We start from the raw sequence: 21,258 nt of genomic DNA on the forward strand, positions 1-21,258 counted from the left end.
ATCACTTTAAAACTATTTTCTACATATGTATACACACTTTACTTATATTTCCTTATTTTAATTATATTTTGCCTCAAATTTTGGACCTAGCTATTATTTTAAGAAACATAAAAATAAAGGTTATGTTTTAACTCCTTACCTTGTTCCTCCTCTCATCACTACTCACTACTCTTCATAGCTATTTTTGCCTCCTAATGTTTCCTTAGTCTCCAATACCTTATGTAGTAATGATGAAGTTTTTAGTATTACATTTTATTATTTCAACATGGAAATATATATATATATATATATATATATATATATATATATATATATATATATATATAGATATATAATATAGAGAGATATCTATCTATCTTGATGAATAGTGCCAATGATAAATACATTTAAAACTTCATGATTAACACATCAATCAATATCTTAGATGACAAAAAAGAAAAAAAGAACTTTGTTTCAGTTCTGTTTTTAAATATCAGCCAGAATGAACACAAACATCTAGTCCTAAAATATGATAAATCTAATCTCATGTCACAAATAATAACCAAGTAAAATATCTTACTTATTTAACATAAAATAAGCCAAAATGATCAAGTCATGTGTAAAAAAGAAAACTTTAGCAGAAAGAATATGAAGTATATATGTTTGAGATAATCGATATTGAGGAATTGTGATTATCTACCCTTTAAAACACTACCTTGCTTTATTAATTATCGAGGACATTAGTTTACGCGCAGCTCTCTTAAGGTCCTGTTGCAGCACCTCAATGGGGTTGCAGTGTGGACTTTGACTCAACCATTCCAAAACATTGATTCTTTCCCTTTAGATTTGCTGGTGTGCTTAAGATCATTGTCTAATTCAGAGGTTCCCAAACGCAGTCCTCAAGGCTCCTCATCAGTTCAGGTTTTAGAGATGTCCATGGTTGATCACAGGTGACTGTACCTCAGTCAATTTGATTTAACACCTGTGCTCAACCGTGGATATCTAATAACATTATAGAATTTTAACCAAGCTTCAGTTATCAGACAGATAAAACTCTCTGCTTTAAAGAGAAGTGGATGTAATAACTGCAAAGTGTCCAGAAACTCTGCTGGTCAATACACTGTGTTTAGTTTATCGGAGTCTTGTGTTTCATTCAACTGCAAATTTGCAAACTTAAACCATTCACCTATGTATTTTGGAGAAAGGGTCATGTAGATCGCTGGATACAGATTTTGGGTACCTTGACGTTTATGGACATCATACAATCTTAAACTTATCCCTAGTGCCTACACACTTGGCGATGTGCTCATGATCAGACACCGTGTCCGACATCCCCTTGAACTCTCCCTAGCAGCTCCCTGGCAGTCGTGGGCACGATTTGGTGTTAAAATCTGTCCAATGTGACAAACGATCTATCGTGCCACCTAACTATTCCAGTGCATCATGACTGAGATTGGCAAATCTGCTCTACAGCACGGTACATCTGAAGATGCGATGTACGACCAGTGGATACGCGCATCCGCATCGTGAGTAGACACTCACGATTAGGACATATATTACACGATTTGTCGTCACGATGCGTCGGAATCGGGCAAATCATGTCAAATATTGCTAAGTGTGTAGGCACCTTCAGCTCGGTGAAATGTCTGGTTTGCCCTTCCTACCAAAGGTTGGACTTCAAAGTGTTTGGAAATTATCTTCTCTTTCCAAACAGAAGTGCAGCAACAATTGCTTGTTTGAGGTCATTGCAGATGTCTGCCTTCATTAGTATGGCAAGGACACAAAACTGAAGGTCCAGACTGAAGAGTTTACATGTGTGCTTTTGTTTAAAAGTTCTAAAACTTCTTAATCTATATATAAAAGAAGAAGTTTGTTTCTTTGTTGGCAAATATCTTCCACAGCTCTTAAGGTAAAGCTGCCAAATCTTACATAGTTAATTAGTATAAAAAAAAGTAAGCTATTTGACCACATAGCGACAACACAACAAAGTGACAAATCTTATATATAAAATTCATTGATCTGTTTGTTTGTCTGTCTGTCTGGTTATGCAGTCAGACACTCCTGCACCGATTGAGATGAAACCAACGCGAAGTGGTCCAGTTGGATCCTGACCAGGTTTTAGGGGGGCTAGGGTCCCAGTCGGACTTTCGGTTGGTGTACTCTGGGCAGAACTTTGACCCGAGGAGTCTATTCTGGGCCTTCCACTGGATGGATTTGGATGAAAACATCACAGAGGGGTGGCAACCTGGTCTGGGATGCCTAATGGAGTGGTTTGGGTTCCAGTATGACCTCATGGTGGAGCGTGCCAGGCAGAACATTGACCCAGGGAGCTTGTTTGGACTGAGGAGTATGTTCTGAGCCTTCCACTGGATGGATTTGGACACTTCACAGACTGGTAAAATTGGATCCCAGAAGACATACTAGGGGGTTGAGGTCCCGGTCTGACCTCCTGTTGGTGTACGCTGGGCAGAACTTTGACCCGGGGAACCTATTCTGGGCCTTCCACTGGATGGATTTGGACGGTATCACACAATAAAACTTAATAACTTGAAGATTTAACCCCGGGCAATGCCATGTACTTCAGCTAGTATAACAAAAGATGCAGTGTCCCCCCCCTTAGAATATTTTGCCAGCCAGGTGGCATCAAGAAGTAGCAGTGCAAGGACCTTCACAATGATGAAATCCTGATATTCTATTGATTTAAACTGAAGATTAACATTTTATATATTAATTCTTCTCTTCTTCTTAGAGATCCAGTTGTCTGCAGTGGTTTTCATAATCAAAGTCTGTAGGATCTTGTCCCTCTAGTGAAATCAGCATCATATTATTTAATGTGCACAGCTTCATGCCATTCCTTAAACAGGTTTAATTCGTTTTAGAGTATATAATCCTCTTAGAGCTGACCAATTACTGCACACTTGCTTTATAGATACAAATACATTTCATAAGAGCTGACCAGATACTGCCCACTTACTATCTGGCCACAGACAGCTATCCCCACTTGCTCGCTGGACACAGATGGCAGTGCTGCCCACATACTGACTCACTTGCTGGCTAGACTGATAGTCAGGCCAGATACTTCCCCACTACATGCTAGCTGGACACACAGATACTGACCCACTTGCTGGCTGAGCACAGATATCCAGGGCTCTACATATGCTGCCCCCTCTTGCTGGCTACACAGAAGACCCCCCAGTAACAAACAAGCGCCAGCTGAAAGGCAGAGAGTGGACGCACTGTTCACCGGTGACTGTTCCCCACCGGCAACAGCACGCCCCTTTTATACTGGGGAAGGAATCCGCTCTGCCCTCCAGTCTGATGCCTTATGGCACTGTGAATCGGCCAATAATCCACATCACAGTGTTTGGGGGCAGGGGAACTTTGCCAGGTGGATCGCCAAAAAAGTAGAGCATGAGAAGAACACGGAGATGTCAGAAAATGTATTACATTTACACACACACACACATATATACAGTCAGGTGCATAAATATTGGGACATTGACAGAACTTTCATATTTTGGCCTCTATTCACCACCACAATGGCTTTGAAATGAAACAAACAGGATGTGCTTTAACTGCAGACTTTCAGATTTAATTTGAGGGTAATTACATCCAAATCAGGTGAACGGTGTAGGAATTACAATGGTTTCTATATGTGCCTCCCACTTTTTAAGGGGCCAAAAGTAATGGGACAAACTAAACAATCCTAAATCTAACTTTCACTTTTTAATACTTTGTTGCAAATCCTTTGCAGGCAATTACAGCCTGAAGTCTGGAACGCATAGACATCACCAGACGCTGGGTTTCATCCCTGGTGATGCTCTGCCAGGCCTCTACTGCAAATGTCTTCAGTTCCTGCTTGTTCTTGGGGCATTTTCCCTTCAGTTTTGTCTTCATCAAGTGAAATGCATGCTCAATCGGATTCAGGTCAGGGGATTGACTTGGCCATTGCATAACATTCCACTTTTTAGCCTTAAAAAACTCTTTGGTTGCTTTTGCAGTATGCTTTGGGTCATTGTCCATCTGCACTGTGAAGCTCCGTCCAATGAGTTCTGAAGCATTTGACTGAATATGAGCATATAATATTGCCCGAAACACTTCAGAATTCATTCTGCTGCTTTTGTCAGCAGTCACATCATTAATAAATACAAGGGAACCAGTTCCATTGACAGCCATACATGCCCACGCCATGACTGTACCACCACCATGCTTCACTGATGAGGTGGTATATTTTGGATCATGAGCAGATCCTTTCCTTCTCCATACTCATCTCTTCCCATCACTCTGGTACAAGTTGATCTTTGTCTCATCTGTCCATAGGATGTTGTTCCAGAATTGTAATGGCTTTTTTAGATGTTGTTTGGCAAACTCTAATCTGGTCTTCCTGTTTTTGAGGCTCACCAATGGTTTACATCTTGTGATGAACCCTCTATATTCATTCTTGTGAAGTCTTCTCTTGATTGTTGACTTTGACACATATACACCTACCTCCTGGAGAGTGTTCTTGATTTGGCCAACTGTTGTGAAGGGGTTTTTCTTCACCAGGGAAATAATTCTTCTGTCATCCACTACATTTGTGTTCCGTGGTCTTCCGGGTCTTTTGGTGTTGCTGAGCTCTCCGATGCGTTCTTTCTTTTTAAGAATGTTCCAAACAGTTAATTTGGCCACACCTAATGTTTTTGCTATCTCTCTGATGGGTTTGTTTTGATTTTTCAGCCTAATGATGGCTTGCTTCACTGATAGTGACAGCTCTTTGGATCTCATATTGAGAGTCAACAGCAACTGACTCCAAATGCAAATGTCACTCCAGACCTTTTACCTGCTTAATTGATAATGAAATAAGTAGGGAATAGCCCACACCTGTCCATGAAATAGCTTTTGAGTTGATAGTCCCACTACTTTTGGCCCCTTAACAAGTGGGAGGCTCATATAGAAACCGTTGCAATTCCTACACCGTTCACCTGATTTGGATGTAATTACCCTCAAATTAAAACTGAAAGTCTGCAGTTAAAGCACATCTTGTTTGTTTCATTTCAAAGCCATTGTGGTGGTGAATAGAGGCCAAAATATGAAAATTCTGTCAATGTCCCAATATTTATGCACCTGACTGTAATATATATATATATATATATATATATATATATATATATAGTGTAACAAACCCTCAATGCGCAATTGATCATACACTTATAATTAAATGACACTCAAATAAATATAACGCTGCTCCTCTTGTACGATCCTTGCCAGCCAATGGATCGAAAATAGGAATACAAACGACAAGACAAGAAGGCGTTCATAGTGTAGTAAATCAAAACCTGTTTGGTTATTAAGGTAAGTATTGTGCGTACATTAAATAAGAGTATTCAAGCTTATCTCAATTCCATGTTGACCGATGATATGATGAATCAAGACCCAATGCTTCTTTAAAGCCTCCAATATCAGAATGCAGCCCATCACCAAAAACAAGATCAGAAAAAACTCATAGGGTAGTATGTGAAGACTTTATCAAAAAGGATTAAGAACACGTACATAAAAAACAATTGACACAGTGCATATAAACAAGTGTAAATCACCCAACCCGGGATCTGGATAGTCTGACCAAAATGGTACCGAATTCTGGGAACTCCCGACAGCCATGGTATTTCTTCAATGGGTGCAAGCTTTGAAAGACCGTGAGCAGGAGCCGCCAACGCATTTCGTTTGACCCAAACTTCCTCAGGACTGCATTCCAATATTGGAGGCTTTAAAGAAGCATTGGATCTTGACATCATACCATCAGTCAAAGTGGAATTGAGATAAGCTTGAATACTCTTAATGTACGCACAATACTTACCTTAATAACCAAACAGGTTTTGATTTACTACACTATCAGCGCCTTCTTGTTGTTTGTATAATATATATAGTCAGGTGCATAAATATTGGGACATTGACGATATTTTCATATTTTGGCCTCTATTCACCACCACAATGGCTTTGAAATGAAACAAACAAGAAGTGCTTTAACTGCAGACTTTCAAATTTAATTTGAGGGTAATTACATCCAAATCAGGTGAACGGTGTAGGAATTACAACGGTTTCTATATGTGCCTCCCACTTTTTAAGGGGCCAAAAGTAATGGGACTATCAACTCAAAAGCTATTTCATGGACAGGTGTGGGCTATTCCCTCATTATTTCATTATCAATTAAGCAGGTAAAAGGTCTGGAGTTGATTCTAGGTGTGACATTTGCATTTGGAATCAGTTGCTATCGACTCTCAATATGAGATCCAAAGAGCTGTCACTGTCAGTGAAGCAAGCCATCATTAGGCTGAAAAATCAAAACAAACCCATCAGAGAGATAGCAAAAACATTAGGTGTGGCCAAATCAACTGTTTGGAACATTCTTAAAAAGAAAGAACGCACCGGAAGGCTAAGCAACACCAAGAGACCCGGAAGACCACGGAAAACAACTGTGGTGGATGACAGAAGAATTATTTTCCTGGTGAAGAAAAACCCCTTCACAACAGTTGGCCAAATCAAGAACACTCTCCAGGAGGTAGGTGTATATGTGTCAAAGTCAACAATCAAGAGAAGACTTCACAAGAGTGAATATAGAGGGTTCAACACAAGATGTACACCATTGGTGAGCCACAAAAACAGGAAGACCAGATTAGAGTTTGCCAAACAACATGTAAAAAAGCCATTACAGTTCTGGAACAACATCCTATGGACAGATGAGACAAAGATCAACTTGTACCAGAGTGATGGGAAGGAGAGTATGAAGAAGGAAAGGAACTGCTCATGATCCAAAACATACCACCTCATCAGTGAAGAATGGTGGTGGTAGTGTCATGGCGTGGGCATGTATGGCTGCCAATGGAACTGGTTCCCTTGTATTTATTGATGATGTGACTGCTGACAAAAGCAGCAGAATGAATTCTGAAGTGTTTCGGGCAGTATTATATGCTCATATTCAGTCAAATGCTTCAGAACTCATTGGACGGCGCTTCACAGTGCAGATGGACAATGACCCGAAGCATACTGCAAAAGCAACCAAAGAGTTTTTTAAGGCTAAAAAGTGGAATGTTATGCAATGGCCAAGTCAATCCCCTGACCTGAATCCGATTGAGCTTGCATTTCACTTGATGAAGACAAAACTGAAGGGAAAATGCCCCAAGAACAAGCAGGAACTGAAGACATTTGCAGTAGAGGCCTGGCAGAGCATCACCAGGGATGAAACCCAGCGTCTGGTGATGTCTATGCGTTCGAGACTTCAGGCTGTAATTGCCTGCAAAGGATTTGCAACAAAGTATTAAAAAGTGAAAGTTAGATTTAGGATTGTTTAGTTTGTCCCATTACTTTTGGCCCCTTAAAAAGTGTGAGGCACATATAGAAACCGTTGTAATTCCTACACCGTTCACCTGATTTGGATGCAATTACCCTAAAATTAAATCTGAAAGTCTGCAGTTAGAGCACATCTTGTTTGTTTCATTTCAAAGCCATTGTGGTAGTGAACAGAGGCCAAAATATGAAAATTCTATCAATGTCCCAATATTTATGCACCTGACTGTATGCATGTATGTATGTATGTATATGCACATATATGTATATACACATATATATATATATATATATATATATATATACACACACACACATACATACACAGTGATTGAAGTGGGAATTTTGAAGTGGGGGTATGGAAAATTTAAGGCTCGTATGGTCCGAAAGTGTTTGCACAGCGGAAAAGGAGATGATCTTAAGACATGCCCCTTATAACACATTATGTCATGCAGTAGTAGTGCCTCTTACACATCATGCCACAATATTATATTATAGTGTTAGGGCACAGGCACAGAAATAAACAAAATGTATAAGTTTTTAATATATTTATTATATAAAAAGGGAAGCAGTGAGAGGATTCCACAGGGTTCTACAAACATCACTGGTAAGTACTTAGATCAGAGCATGCCACAGAGCACTGATTAGCACTTACCAGTATCAGCGCAGTGTCAGGCCGCATGAAGGTGCGGTCACCAGGGCACTGCTGCTTATTGACGTCCGGCTCCAGAATGAGGAGGGATGTGTGTAGCACATTACTGCTAGGAATAGATTGCAAGAGCAAACTGGTTGCGCACAGTGCAGCGCACATCGCCGCTGTCATTTCTAATCTGGGGCTGTCCGCAAGCTAATTGGAGCACACAGATCCGTAGCCAAACAGAAGCGGCTGCTTCTGATTGGCTGCCAATCCGTGGGCTCCAATTGGCTCCCGAACAACCCCAGATTACAAATTACGGCGGTGCTGTGCGCTGTATTTCCATGGCAACCAGTTTGTTCTTGCAATCTTTTGCAAGAACAAACGTCTTTGGTGGGCAGCGGGATGCACAGCAGGGCTCAGTGCTTGGAAGTGCCAGTATATCATACCACTATATACCGGCACACTTCGAGGACTGTATATATATATTATATATATACTCACTGAAAACAAATTATTGTGGAAGAATGACAGTGTTCTTTTTGGAAATATTGTCCTCCATATGTAACTACTAGTACTCACAATCTCATCTCTGAAGGATGTGCATCACTGTCCTCTCCAATAAGGATAATCCCTTTTAGCTTAACATTCCCAGTGAACCTAACAAATAAGATAGATGTCAGATACATGGAGACAGCACTTAGTGGGATAAAGGGTAAATGAAGCAGAAGACAATGAATTGCACATAGCTGACAAAACATACTTACGGAATATTAAACAGTAATTCCTCATCATCATCACTTTCTACAAACTGAGGAAATAAAGCATTAGTTCTAATAATTAACAACCAGAAATCTCATTAACACATGTACAGGCTCCTTGCAACACTCTAGCCTTCAAGTGTTTTTGTACACGAGACTGATTATTTTGTCAGGAAAGTCAAACATTAGCAACATGCTACAGAGCCTTTACTTGCAGCTCCCAGCTCCTCAGACTTTGGGGTATATTTACTAAAGTGTGGGCTTTTTGAAGTGGAGCTGTTGCCCATAGCAACCAGATTCTGGTTACTATCTTCTAAAAGGTGCTTGTCATGCCTGAGGGTTGGAGTTGGTTGGCATGGAAGGCTGAAGTGGAGACTAGGGAGGAGTGATTGAATCTGGGTGGCTTGAGCCAGGACTTCCTCATGCATTGAGAGAGGATAGGAGGCAGTGAAACTGCTGGAGGTGATGAGCCCGAAGGAGAGGACAGTAAGGAACAACTTTATTAGATTGGAAATTGAATTGGAACTGTAGCGGTAGAATCGGATAGGAACTGATGTAGTTGAATCGATGACATGGAATTGATGATGATGAGCAGAAGAGAATATAATTATGCTTACCATACTATCCCTTTAAACCGGGACACTCATGAATTACACAGGTTCTGTGGCTGGATGACTTCAAGCCTGCATTTCACCTGGTTTTAAATAAGCCACAGAACCTGTGTAATTTATGAGTGTCCCGATTTAAAGGTAATAAAGGTTTAAAGGTATGGTAAGCCTAAATATAACTTAAGTTGATGATACTGGATAGATTAGCAGAATCGGATTGGGACTGATGGTGCTGAACTGATAAGTAGCGCTGGTTTGAGACCGGGAATGCTGAATTTGAAAAACTGGATGGGTTTGTGACTGATGTTGATGAATTGAAGAAATGGATCAGTTTGAGACCGATATTTGAATATATCTGATGGGACCGAGGTTTTGGAGATGTCGGATTGGACCGATGATTGGAGGTATCGGCAGGAACCGATGGAGGCAAATATGAACAAGTCTCTTGTGGTAAATCCAGACTGAAGAGCGAGATAGTATTGGAGACTTGATTACCAGACTGGAACCATTCAGATACAGAGGACCTCATTCAGAGTCAGTCGCAAGCGCCGATGCGCTCGCAACCAACTCGATGGTTTGTCCTGCGCACACGCAGCGGCCGCACTGCGCATGCGCAAGCCCCAGAGCGAGAAAGGAACTCTCTCGTTCCGGAGCTCGTTACCAAAGGGGCGGCAGTTGATCGACAGCTCGCCCCGTTTGATAGGCGGGCTGGGGGGGGTGGCAGCACAAACGGAGGTGTTCCCATGCGAACACCTACCATTTTGTGGGCGGCCGCACTGACATCATTCATGATGTCAGTGGGGAGCTTCCTGCTCCATCAGAGGAGAAAGCTCCCTGGGACTTACGAGTGCCGAGACCCAACCTTAGGGTCTCGTCGTAAGCCCCGATGGTCGCGATGGTGATCACCATCGCGACCATCAACCTGGTCGGTCGTTAAGCTGTGGGTGGTAACCCACAGCTTAACTAACGACCATGAGGCCGCACTTCAAAAATGAAGCGGCCGCCCTCATTCAGAGAGAGCGATCGCTTCTTGCGACCGCCTCTGAATGAGGGCCAGAGTACCTGGGAGCTTAAGAGATGTAACTGCAGCAGAAGCGACATTGTACTGGCAAGGTGGGCCAGTCAGGAAATTGAATTTATTGGGGTGGAACCCAAGGGATTGGATGATGCGATCAGCTGGTCTGCGAGCAGCACTGAGTGGTGGAGAAGAGTCAGGTGATTGAATCCAACATGGCTGCGACCATACTGAGTTTTGGAGGGAACTCTGGCGACCATGCTAGCCTGAGTGCTAGCATGCTAAGTAAACACACAGAGCAGGAACAGTGTGGACAGACCTCATAGCCAGCTGGATGCAATGTGCAGTGCAAGCGGGCCTCTGCCTAATCCGGAGTGATGTGCGGTTACAGCACAAGCAGACCTCAGCACTTGCTAGAACAAACTGCAGAGGTAAAACACAGAATAAACTAATAGAATGTAGAAAAAATAAGTCAGGATCGTGACAGTGAAAACAGTACAGTACAAATAGCACTACAAATCTCGACAGAGCCACTGATGCAATGTGTGCAACTGAAAAGTACAGAGTCAGCTGAAACCTGTAGCTGCCAACGTGGGCACAAATAACAGGTCTAGTTAATCTGAAAAACAAAAACAAACAGATTATTGGGGTCTAGGGGCAGAGAGCCCAAGGAGGATGTGTAGCAGGTGTGCAAGAGAAGGTGATGAGAACAGGAGGGAGTCCCTGCTCATGGAGCTTACAGTCTAAAGAGAAATAGGAGACAAACATAAGACATAAGGAGTGAATCAGTGTAATGGGATTTAAAAAAGGTAGACTACATGGTGACATGGTTAAGTGGAGGATGGATATGCTTTTATGAACAGGTGGATTTTCAGCATCCGCTTGAAGCAATGCAGGCTGGGGGATAGTCTGAAGGAACAAGGGAAATCGTTCCAATGGTGGAGAAAGCTCAGGAGAAATCATGAATTTTGGAGTGAGATGTGGTAACCAGAGAGGAGGAAAGGCGGCGGTCATTGGCCAACCAGAGAGGGCGGGAGGGAGTGTGTAAGTAGATGAGGTTGGAGATGTAGGGAGCTGTGCAGTGGTAGAGGGCCTTGTACGTGGTAGTTAGGAGTTTGAAAAAGGATTCTGTAGGGGAAGGGGAGCCAGCGAAGGGCTTTGCAGAGAGGGAAGGCAGATGTGGAGCGGTGGGAGAGGATGATAAGTTTAGCTGCAGCATTAAGTACTGAATGGCGAGGAGCATAAAGGGAGCAGGGGAGTCCAGTGTGGAGAAGGTTGCAGTAGTCAAGTATAGAGATGATCAGTGAGTGGACAATGGTTTGGTGGCATCCTGGGAGAGAAAGGGTCTTCTTCAAGCGATGTGCACGACAGGATAGGACAAGAGTTTGAATATGGGGGGGTGAAGGAGAGGGAAGAGTCAAGAATGACTTCCAGAAAGCTTAGTTGGGGGACAAAGGAGATAGTGGTGTCGATGACAATGATAGAGAGGTCGGGAGGGGCTGAGACTCTAGATGGAGGGAAGTCGATGAGTTCAGTTTTAGCCATGCTGAGTTTGAGAAAGCGCTCGCACATCCAGGGGGAGATGGCAGAGAGGCAACTACACACCCGAGAGAGAAGGGAAGGGGAAAGATCAGGAGAGGATATGTAGAGTTGAGGTCATCAGCATCGAGGCGATACTAGAAGCCAAAGGAACTGTTGAGTTCAGCCAGTGAGGAGGTGGAGAGAGAAATTAGACCGCCGAGGACAGAACCCTGGTAGAATCTTTACTAAATATACCCCCTATTCTCATTTAAATGTAATAAAAGCAGAAAATAAGACTGAATAAGAAGGGAGCAGCCAGTTACTGTATCACGTAACGTCTCATGCCCAATTCAGGGAGATCACTTTTCCAATTTGTGAAATAGGAGGGAGTACATGTGGGGCATTCTATAGCAAGTAGTTTGTGTGTGGCATGTGGGGGTGTGAGGGCAAGTCGGGGGTCTGCATTGCATTTAGACATATTTTGTAGAAAATGGGGGAAATTGTGTCTTTATAGGTTATTTGTGCGCTTTTTTCTTTTTAGTGCTGAGATTAAGGATAATATGCAGCATTTTCAAGGTTAGACGGCTGCGCAAACAGCCACTTAATTGTACTAGGTTGCTCATCACTCTTATCTGTAGCATATTTGTTGCTAAGGTAAGGAGTAGTCACTTTGCTAAGAATGGTGGTGGCAGCCTTGCCCCTTAAAAAAAGAACTGTGCTCATTTTACGTGAGCTGACTTTTACTCCACTAACATGGTGCTGGATTACCAATCACAAATGAAGATTCAGTGGCGGGAAGAGATCGTCACACATCACCCTGTCACTCCATTTCAAAATGTCTTTGGCATTCTGCAATAATGTCTATATGTTGTTTAGATTACCTACTGCAAGTTGCATTACATGCATTATGCATTCACGTTGCAGTTTACAAAATAGATGCTTATACACTTTACTAATGTAATGAGTTGAAAATCATAAACTATATTGCCATTATGTTCAATTACCGATATGATGTAATCCTCATCTTTGGAAAGACATATCACTTGAAAATGTTAAGAGTAACTGTACTCCGCAAAAATAAAATGCAATTAACATGCCATAAACAAGCATATTACAAACATGTAACAGGTTTTGACTTCTGCCCGTACCATGATGCCTTCTATACTACCAAACCTCCATCTCTGAGTTCAGGGGGCCTCCAACAAAATGTCAGATGTTGCATTTGTTCTATTCACCAGGATTATTTGTTGTTAGAACAAAAGCAGGTTAGGTGAGGTGGTAAAATGTAAAGGGGCACATCCACTAGCAGACATAGAAACGGCTGCACGATTACGACATTGTAATCGTGCAGTCGTTTCAGTCTGGTGCTGTGCCTGCACTGAACATTCAGTCGTTCAGTGTAGACACATCAATCATCCCCTAACATGCTCAATCTTACGTTATCATCAGGTTGACCAGCATGTTTGTGCGATGATTGATGTTGGAAACGACCAGCGGGGGAGCGAGCATCGCTGGTCATTCCCACATTTACATTCCCGATGTGTGCCCAATTACTGAATGATGTCGTAATCATGCAATCGCTCTATGTTATCGGGTAGTGGATACGCTCACTTGTCCACCGACTGAGCTTTTAAGAAAGCTAGTGTTAGGCCTTATGAGACAAGTACAACTACATAGGATTGACAGAAGACTAACAACCAGATATAGGTTTTGAATTTTCATATCAGGCAGAGTCTCAGTAGGAGCTATCCCTGTGATCAGCAGTACAGATAATATAATCAAAACATACTAACAAGGTGAAGAGATGCAAACACACCAGAAGCATCTGAAATGTCCAGTAACACAATTAACAAAAGTGACTTTTGTAGCATCAGTTGGCCACCTAGTCTATCTCCATGATAAATTATAATTCAAGTGTGAAAAGCTACACAGGTAAGTTATACCCCTTTCAGACATACTGAGATTCCCGGGATTTTGGCCTGCCTCGGCCAAAATTCCCGGGTCTCATGTCTGTGTGAAAGGTACCTACCCGGGAACGTGTTCCCGGGTAGCCGCCCCTGCAATCGACCAGGGTTTTTCCTGGGACTTAAGTCCCGGGAAATTACCCTGCTTCTGTCTGAATGGTGCTACCCGGGAATTTACTACTCCCGGGCAGCACCAAGCAGCTTTGACATGTAGCTGACAGCGCAGAGCGTCCTATATTACGCTCAGCGCTGCTGCTTTGAGCTAACAGGGACGCTCAGCACTGCTGCTGCTCCTCACCACCCCCAGCACCGGCCAGCTGTTGCACAGCGGGCCGCCCGCACTCCCACTGGACCACCAGGAAATTAAAATAAATTTAAAAAAAAATCATAATAAAAAAAAACAACTGCATTACGATTGGCCGGCTTTTGGCTGGGAGGAGCAGACGGCAGAGAAGAGGCAGGTAAGCAGAAAAACCCTACTCTTGTCTGAAAGAGGTCTACCTGGGAACTTCCCGGGTAGACACTGTAGTGTGAAAGGGGGGGGTCTCGACCAAATACCCGGGAATTTGCACAGGAGAAATTCCTGGGTCTGAGCAGGAAATTTCCCGGGTTGTATGTCTGCAAGGGGTAAAACAACAGATCTAATGAATGTTATAAACAATCTTTTATTTATATAGACACCATATACCAATGCGTCTAGTGATATGCATGGCTATTTTAGACTCATATGTCTCCTTTCTGATAGTAGGAGTATGATGGTAAAATAATCTAATAAAAATTATATATGATGATTAAGTCCTATATGGAAGGATCAAGGTATGTCTGGGTGGCAGGTGTGCCCTTTGAGGGGGTTACCTTTCCGTAAATATATACGGTACCCTTATGTTATGATATCAGCTCAGTATTTGTCCATACCGACTAGTAGCCAAGAAAAAGTCAGCCAATAGGACTGATCCCAAGTGGGTAAATAATGTCCGGGTGGTAGGTGTGCCCTTTGAGGGGGTTACCTTCCCGTAAATATATACGGTACCCTATGTCTAAAAAGACAAGTATGTATATGTCCCTTTGGCTACTTTCAGTGTGCTAGGGAAGTGAGAGTAACCTTATGTAGAAAGGTAGCTCTCCGTATGTGGATATCCACGTACGTGTCCCTGCACTGTCTGAAGCGATGTCCCGGTGATAGAGTGAGCCGTGCAAAGTGTGACTGCAGCGTCCCGCTAGCGGGGCTTACCGGTCGGCGTCTCCACTGAATGTCACGTGTTGCACTGTCCATGCGGTGTGTGGAGGAGGGGAGCAGTGCGGTATGATTTCAATTGCCGCAGTCAGTCCAGCCGGACCACTCGCTCAACCCTCTGCTTCTAATGCACGCTGCTCTGTAGTATGGCAGAGGAGGGTGCTATTTCCTGCTGTTTCCTGTTAGGAGGATAAGGAGTAGCAGCGTGAGGCTGTGCACAAGGCTCTCTGCTTCCTTAGTCACGTGTGTGGAAAACTGAGCACAGCCTCACGCTGCTACTGGACAGTGCAACACGTGACATTCAGTGAAGACGCCGACCGGTAAGCCCCGCTAATGGGACGCTGCAGTCACACTTTGCACGGCTCACTCTATCACCGGGACATTGCTTCAGACAGTGCAGGGACACGTACGTGGATATCCACATACGGAGAGCTACCTTTCTACATAAGGTTACCCTCACTTCCCTAGCACACTGCAAGTAGCCAAAGGGACATACACATTTTAGACATAGGGTACCGTATATATTTACGGGAAGGTAACCCCCTCAAAGGGCACACCTACCACCCGGACATTATTTACCCACTTGGGATCAGTCCTATTGGCTGACTTTTTCTTGGCTACTAGTCGGTATAAACAAATACTGAGCTGATATCATAACATAAGGGTACCGTATATATTTACGGAAAGGTAACCCCCTCAAAGGGCACACCTGCCACCCAGACATACCTTGATCCTTCCATATAGGACTTAATCATCATATATAATTTTTATTAGATTATTTTACCATCATACTCCTACTATCAGAAAGGAGACATATAAGAGTCTAAAATAGCCATCCATATCACTAGACGCATTGGTATATGGTGTCTAAATAAATAAAAGATTGTTTATAACATTCATTAGATCTGTTGTCATCTCCACATTTTTTACCTTAGCTACATTTTCTATAATATGATAAATAGACAAGGTGAGCGCATGGTACAAAATCTATTTTTATCGGTATAATTTTGTTGGAGACAGGACATCTCCAGTACCAAGCAGCCCCCTAAAACAATAAACATCTTGTTGAGCGCTGTTCACATTTTCCATTTCTATGCAAGGGGTATAAGACACATGGTAACCGGGGAGAAACGGCCTCATACATTGGATGGGGATCACAGTACCTTATGCCTCCAGAATATGCACTTTAGCCCAGGCTTACTAAATTTACCATGACTAAAAATTAAGTCAAATCATCCAGTTTTGGTAAAATAACCCACACATCTTGAGACCAAAAGGTTAGAGAAGCACTGGACCCTAGGTACTTATTGGTTGGTTTCAAAAGTTGGAGCTGCATACGCTTAACCTTTGTTAGACCATTGAGCAAGTTACCTTCACTTCTTATCCTACTGACATAATCAAGGGCTCTATTCATAGAGTAGAGAAAAGCCCTGTTTTGTGGTAAACAGGTCTTTTCTTTGCTTTCATCTATTCATAGAGTGGGTTACCATGGAGGAAGTTGTTGTTTCTCCTGCGGCGCCCCACGTCATTTTGATATCGTAAGAGCTATTTCACACATGCCGGTTTTGACCGGGCGGCAAAGAGCCGCCCGGTATTTAACCGGCTGTGAAATGTAGTACTGCAGGGAAAGGACAGGCTCCTTTCACACGGCACGGTCGCCTTGATATAGCCGGAAAAAACTACTATGCAGGACGGTGCCGTGCCGTGGCCGTGCCTGCACGCCAGTAGTGTGAAGGAAACAATGTTTCCTTTCACACACACGGGCTTCTGCCGGCCGGGCATGTGCAGCAGCAGCTGCTGCTGCGCATGCCCAATAAGACAAAAAAAAAAAAACTGACACAAAAAGCGGTTCAAAGCCGCTGCTTATGAAAGGCACTGCGTGCCAGAAAAAAAGCTGTCTGGCTACCACCCGGTTCTTGCCTGGCAAGAACCGGCATGTGTGAAATAGCTCTAACACCGTACTTATGTATGGTGATTGAGATTCATGAAGGCACGAAAAACATGATTTTCCGTATTTATCTTATTAACAGATTCGCCGTCTCTGAACGGCGTAATCTGTACGTTTAGACAAGACAGTATAACACTTTCTGGCACTCCTCCATGATGGCTCCACCACCTTCTATGACAGCAGCCAATCAGAGGAGCCCATGGCACTGGGGGGTGGTGAGGTTAGGATTAGGCACTAAGGGGGTGGTGGATTTGGTTTAGGGTGCGGGGAGGTGGAGGTTAGACACTGAGGATGGATGGTTAGGCGTAGGGAGAGGGGGAAGGGTGAGAATAGACCTACATGGGGGTCGGTATCCTAACCCTGCCGGGATCCCGAGTGTTGTCATCCCATACCCAACCCTCTGGTGCTACTCTAAACTGATCAAGACAAACAATGCCCCTCTCAGCTTATAAAAATAATATTCAAGTTTTTATTATATATCACCATTAAACAGTATATAAGCCATATAAGAATAAAATATTAATGGATATATGGAAAAAAAAATGTAAATAAATCAGATAGCATTCCAGATATGTAGTCATACAACAGAAGCAAAATTTGGAGATCTATTAGTTCTCTTATTTCAAAGGTCAAAAACATTACTGCAATTGTAGAAATATTCCTACAATGCACTCTGATTTTTTTTTCTTATTACTGTGGAGATAATGGTATCATGAGTGCCCATATTTGTTGTAAAATAAAGTCTGCTGAAAGGAAGACGCAGCCGGAAGCAGGATGCTGGGCACTGGATGTAACTCACTCTTGACATTCCACATGCTGGACACAGAGGGTACCCCCCAACCTTGTACCCTTAGAAACGTACCAGTCGCACTGCCATCGATCTGTCCTTGTACAAGATAACCTTATTCAAAATAAATAAATTGGAAAAAAAACTAAACTGGATTATAGGTAATGCCTAAAAGTTCCCAAAACGGTGCTCTTCTAGGACACAGTGTATTTGAATTGGTGTTCAGCTAAGGTTTAGGAACAATTAGTCCAGTAGTTCCAAAAAAAAAGATCCTGGTCCACATGCTCTTTGTCTGTCTTTAGACTTCAACATAGTGGTGATGTCAATAATGCAGCTATTTATACTAGCACTAAACACACAAATTAATAACTAATAGCATTAATAATGCTTATAACAATGACAATTCAATAGCACATCTGCAGTAGCAATTAGCACTAGAGGGATGTAACTATGGATAGGAAAAAAAAAAAAAAGTTTGCGAAAAATGTGTGCTCATCTGAACCACAAATAGACTTCTCCAGTGATCTGTCTCCCAGACTCAATAAGATTGTCACCAAACTCCAAAAGTTAAGGGGGAGATGTATTAACGGCAAAATGCGGTAAAACCCCCGAAAATGCCGTTTTCGGGGGTTTTACCACATTCCCCGTATGTATTAAGCAGCAGAATGCGCTGCATTCTGCTGCTTCGCGTCGCTAGGTAACGCCACCTTCAGGAGGCGTTACCCAATAGAAGCCTATGAGCTTCTTAGCGCGACGCTCGGGGCCGGGAGGGATCCGATCGGATCCCTCCCATGAGCCCACGCGTCCCGCGTCCTTCTGCGCATGCGCAGAAGGAATTCTGGGTGTTCAACCCGGAAGTCCCTCTGCCCGGCCGCATCGCAAAGGACAGCTCTCATCGAGAGGGCTGTCCTTTGCGAAATCCTTGGTACATACCGCGGTAATGAACCGCGGTATGTACTCGAAGTCGGGGGGGATGTACCGCAACGGCGATGTCGCCGTTAATACATCTCCCCCTAAATGTCTTATGGTGCTATATAAGCCACAAAAGATTAATAACATTAAGCTCTGATAAGACTTAGGTGAAGATATGTGGTACAATTAATGAGTCGCCTAATCAACCAATATAGTGATGAGATTAGAGAACTTTTTCCACAATCTAGCATATCACACAGAATGTGTGCTTTCCTATATTGTTGATATGTCCAGACTGCGTGGTGCTGATACTTAAGTCATACAGAGAATGGGGTTTCCATGCACTCACCTGTAGAGCCTACACATCAGTAAAGAAACATGTCAAAATACAGGGCTGACAAGTTAAGGATTTTTTTTTTTATATAACCCTACTACTGTTGCTTGGATAGTGATGTGAATTCTGAATATCACTCTGATGCTTGCAGGAATAATAACACGTAGGTTAGCTGGAATTTACTCAAGAGTATAAAAGTGCTATTTTATTAAATAAAAATCAACAATAGTACAAAAAAAAAGCACATCAAATAAACAGTCAAAAAAAATGCCTGGATAAGAACAACAGTCTATAAACCTATAGTTTTTGCTGCATTTGGAAGTTTACTATCTCAGTTTATTCTTGTAGCTTTATTAGGTGTAGTGTCTTTTTTTCTACCTGGAGATTATGGGGCTGATGCAGAAAAGCTAATGAAAATGGACATACACCTAGAAGAATGTGCAGAGTATATTTTCGCCATATGCAGAGATTGAAGTGTGATTAACGGATTCAGACATCAAATTGTTCAGTGTAAGCTAGGAATGTAGTTTTGTTGCTTCCAGTTATTTTAATTATGCGAATAAGGTGCACATTTTCAGCGAGAAAGATGCTCATTGGGTAACACAGGACCTGGCTTGCCAAGAGGGGCTTATTTGGCATGACTGAAGAAACAGTAAGAAAGGACACATCTGTACATGTCACAGAGACACAACTAATGGAGCATACACACAGTCAGATTTGTCAGACTTGTCAGATTTGTCAGATGAACGACTGAACGATTGAACGATTTGAACGATTTTACCAAAGTTTTGAACGATTTGAACGATTGAACAATTTTTGACTGCATTAAAATGAATGGAATCGTCCAAGTCTGACTGCAAACACATCAGATGTCAGAAATCGTTATCTGACCATCGGGAACGCGCATCGTTGATCGTCCATCGTTCAGGCATGTCAGATATGAACGATTTTCCTTCAGATATGAACGACTGAACGATTTTTACATAGTTATCGTTCATATCTGAAGGAAAAATCTGATCGTGTGTATGCACCATAAGTCATACTCCATTTGCTTTATATGCTAAAAGCACATTTGTTATTAGGCAAACAGCCAATCAGAAGCAGTGACCATTATCAATTTCTGGTCGTTGCACCTACCCTGACCACCTGCAAATGATACGGTTTCCTAGTATCCCCATCACTTTCCAGGTCTGTTTGCATTTGCATGAACACAACCATTACTGTACTTGAACTTCATCAGAACGCACCCGTCCCAGTGTAAGCCACTTGATACAGTCGAGCAGTGTGATTTCATGCAAGTTACACCGCAATAACTGGCGTAGTACTCACTCTGCATCAATACACTTTATATTAGATAGTTTATTCTTATTTGGTACTAATACTTTAGTTTTTTTTAATGTTTAAATGGTAATATATTTTTTTATTGGCTGAGAGGCCTTTTTTATCTTGACAGATTTAGGTGCATATGTGATGTTTAGAGCTCCATTTATCAACAAGTTTTTTTTTTGCGTTAAATTAGTTTGCCTTTTATTTTTTTTTATTAGTTGCTGTTATTTATTAACGGCTTGCCGGAGAGCATTCGTGTAAATGGCGCCAGCCGCAATGCTTGTCAGTGCTGATGAATAAAGCCGGCCAGTGTGGTCCTTATCTTGTGCATGCGCAGAATATCTTAGGTTTCGGCGCATGTGCGGTGTATCAGAAGGGACGCCAGGCTTCAGACCAGACTATAGCCCATTGCCAGGAGATACAGTTAACGAGTTGCATTCTAGGTGAAGACCTGCATGCCGGGTCACGCAACCGATGCCATAGAGCTCCTCAGCGCAGGAGAACATCAGCTTGAGAAAACAAAATAAGCCAACAAGCAGTTGGTTCCAAATACCGTTTGTTGATACAGTATGAAATACATTATATAAGGGGGTGAGAAAACAAAATATACAGCTGGAACGCAGCAGAAAAGCAGTGCTGTAATGATTGATACAGACCAGAAACAAGATTAACAAATGTAACGAGTCTAAAAACAGTTAAAACTCAATGATAAATGGAGCCCATAGCCATCTATAGTAAGTTGTCAGAAAAACACAGGGCTAGCTTCTCTCCTTGATGCAATCCATCAAACGATCTATCATTCTGACGCAGATCGGAACTATAGATCATGCGGATCGCATAGTGTGTACAGTCTATCTACGCACTCCTGCGTTATTGTCCTGTTGGCTGTGCGGCATGGCTAACCGGCCGATATCG

At 42.5% G+C, this 21,258-nt stretch overlaps 1 protein-coding gene across 1 annotated transcript in view; it reads right to left on the reverse strand.

Annotated features, from left to right (window-relative positions):
• PITHD1 (PITH domain containing 1) overlaps positions 1-21,258 on the reverse strand; it is a 40,279-nt gene that overhangs the window by 17,930 nt on the left and 1,091 nt on the right. The window contains exons 2-3 of the mRNA XM_088481010.1: positions 8,701-8,744; positions 8,516-8,593 (exon numbers count right to left, since the gene is read on the reverse strand). Of these exons, the coding sequence (XP_088337136.1) occupies positions 8,516-8,593; positions 8,701-8,744 (122 nt within the window). The remainder of the gene's footprint in view (positions 1-8,515; positions 8,594-8,700; positions 8,745-21,258) is intronic.

The sequence above is a fragment of the Taudactylus pleione genome, unplaced genomic scaffold (assembly GCF_031769625.1).
Source record: "Taudactylus pleione unplaced genomic scaffold, aTauple2 ptg000260l, whole genome shotgun sequence".
Taxonomy (NCBI): domain Eukaryota; kingdom Metazoa; phylum Chordata; class Amphibia; order Anura; family Myobatrachidae; genus Taudactylus; species Taudactylus pleione.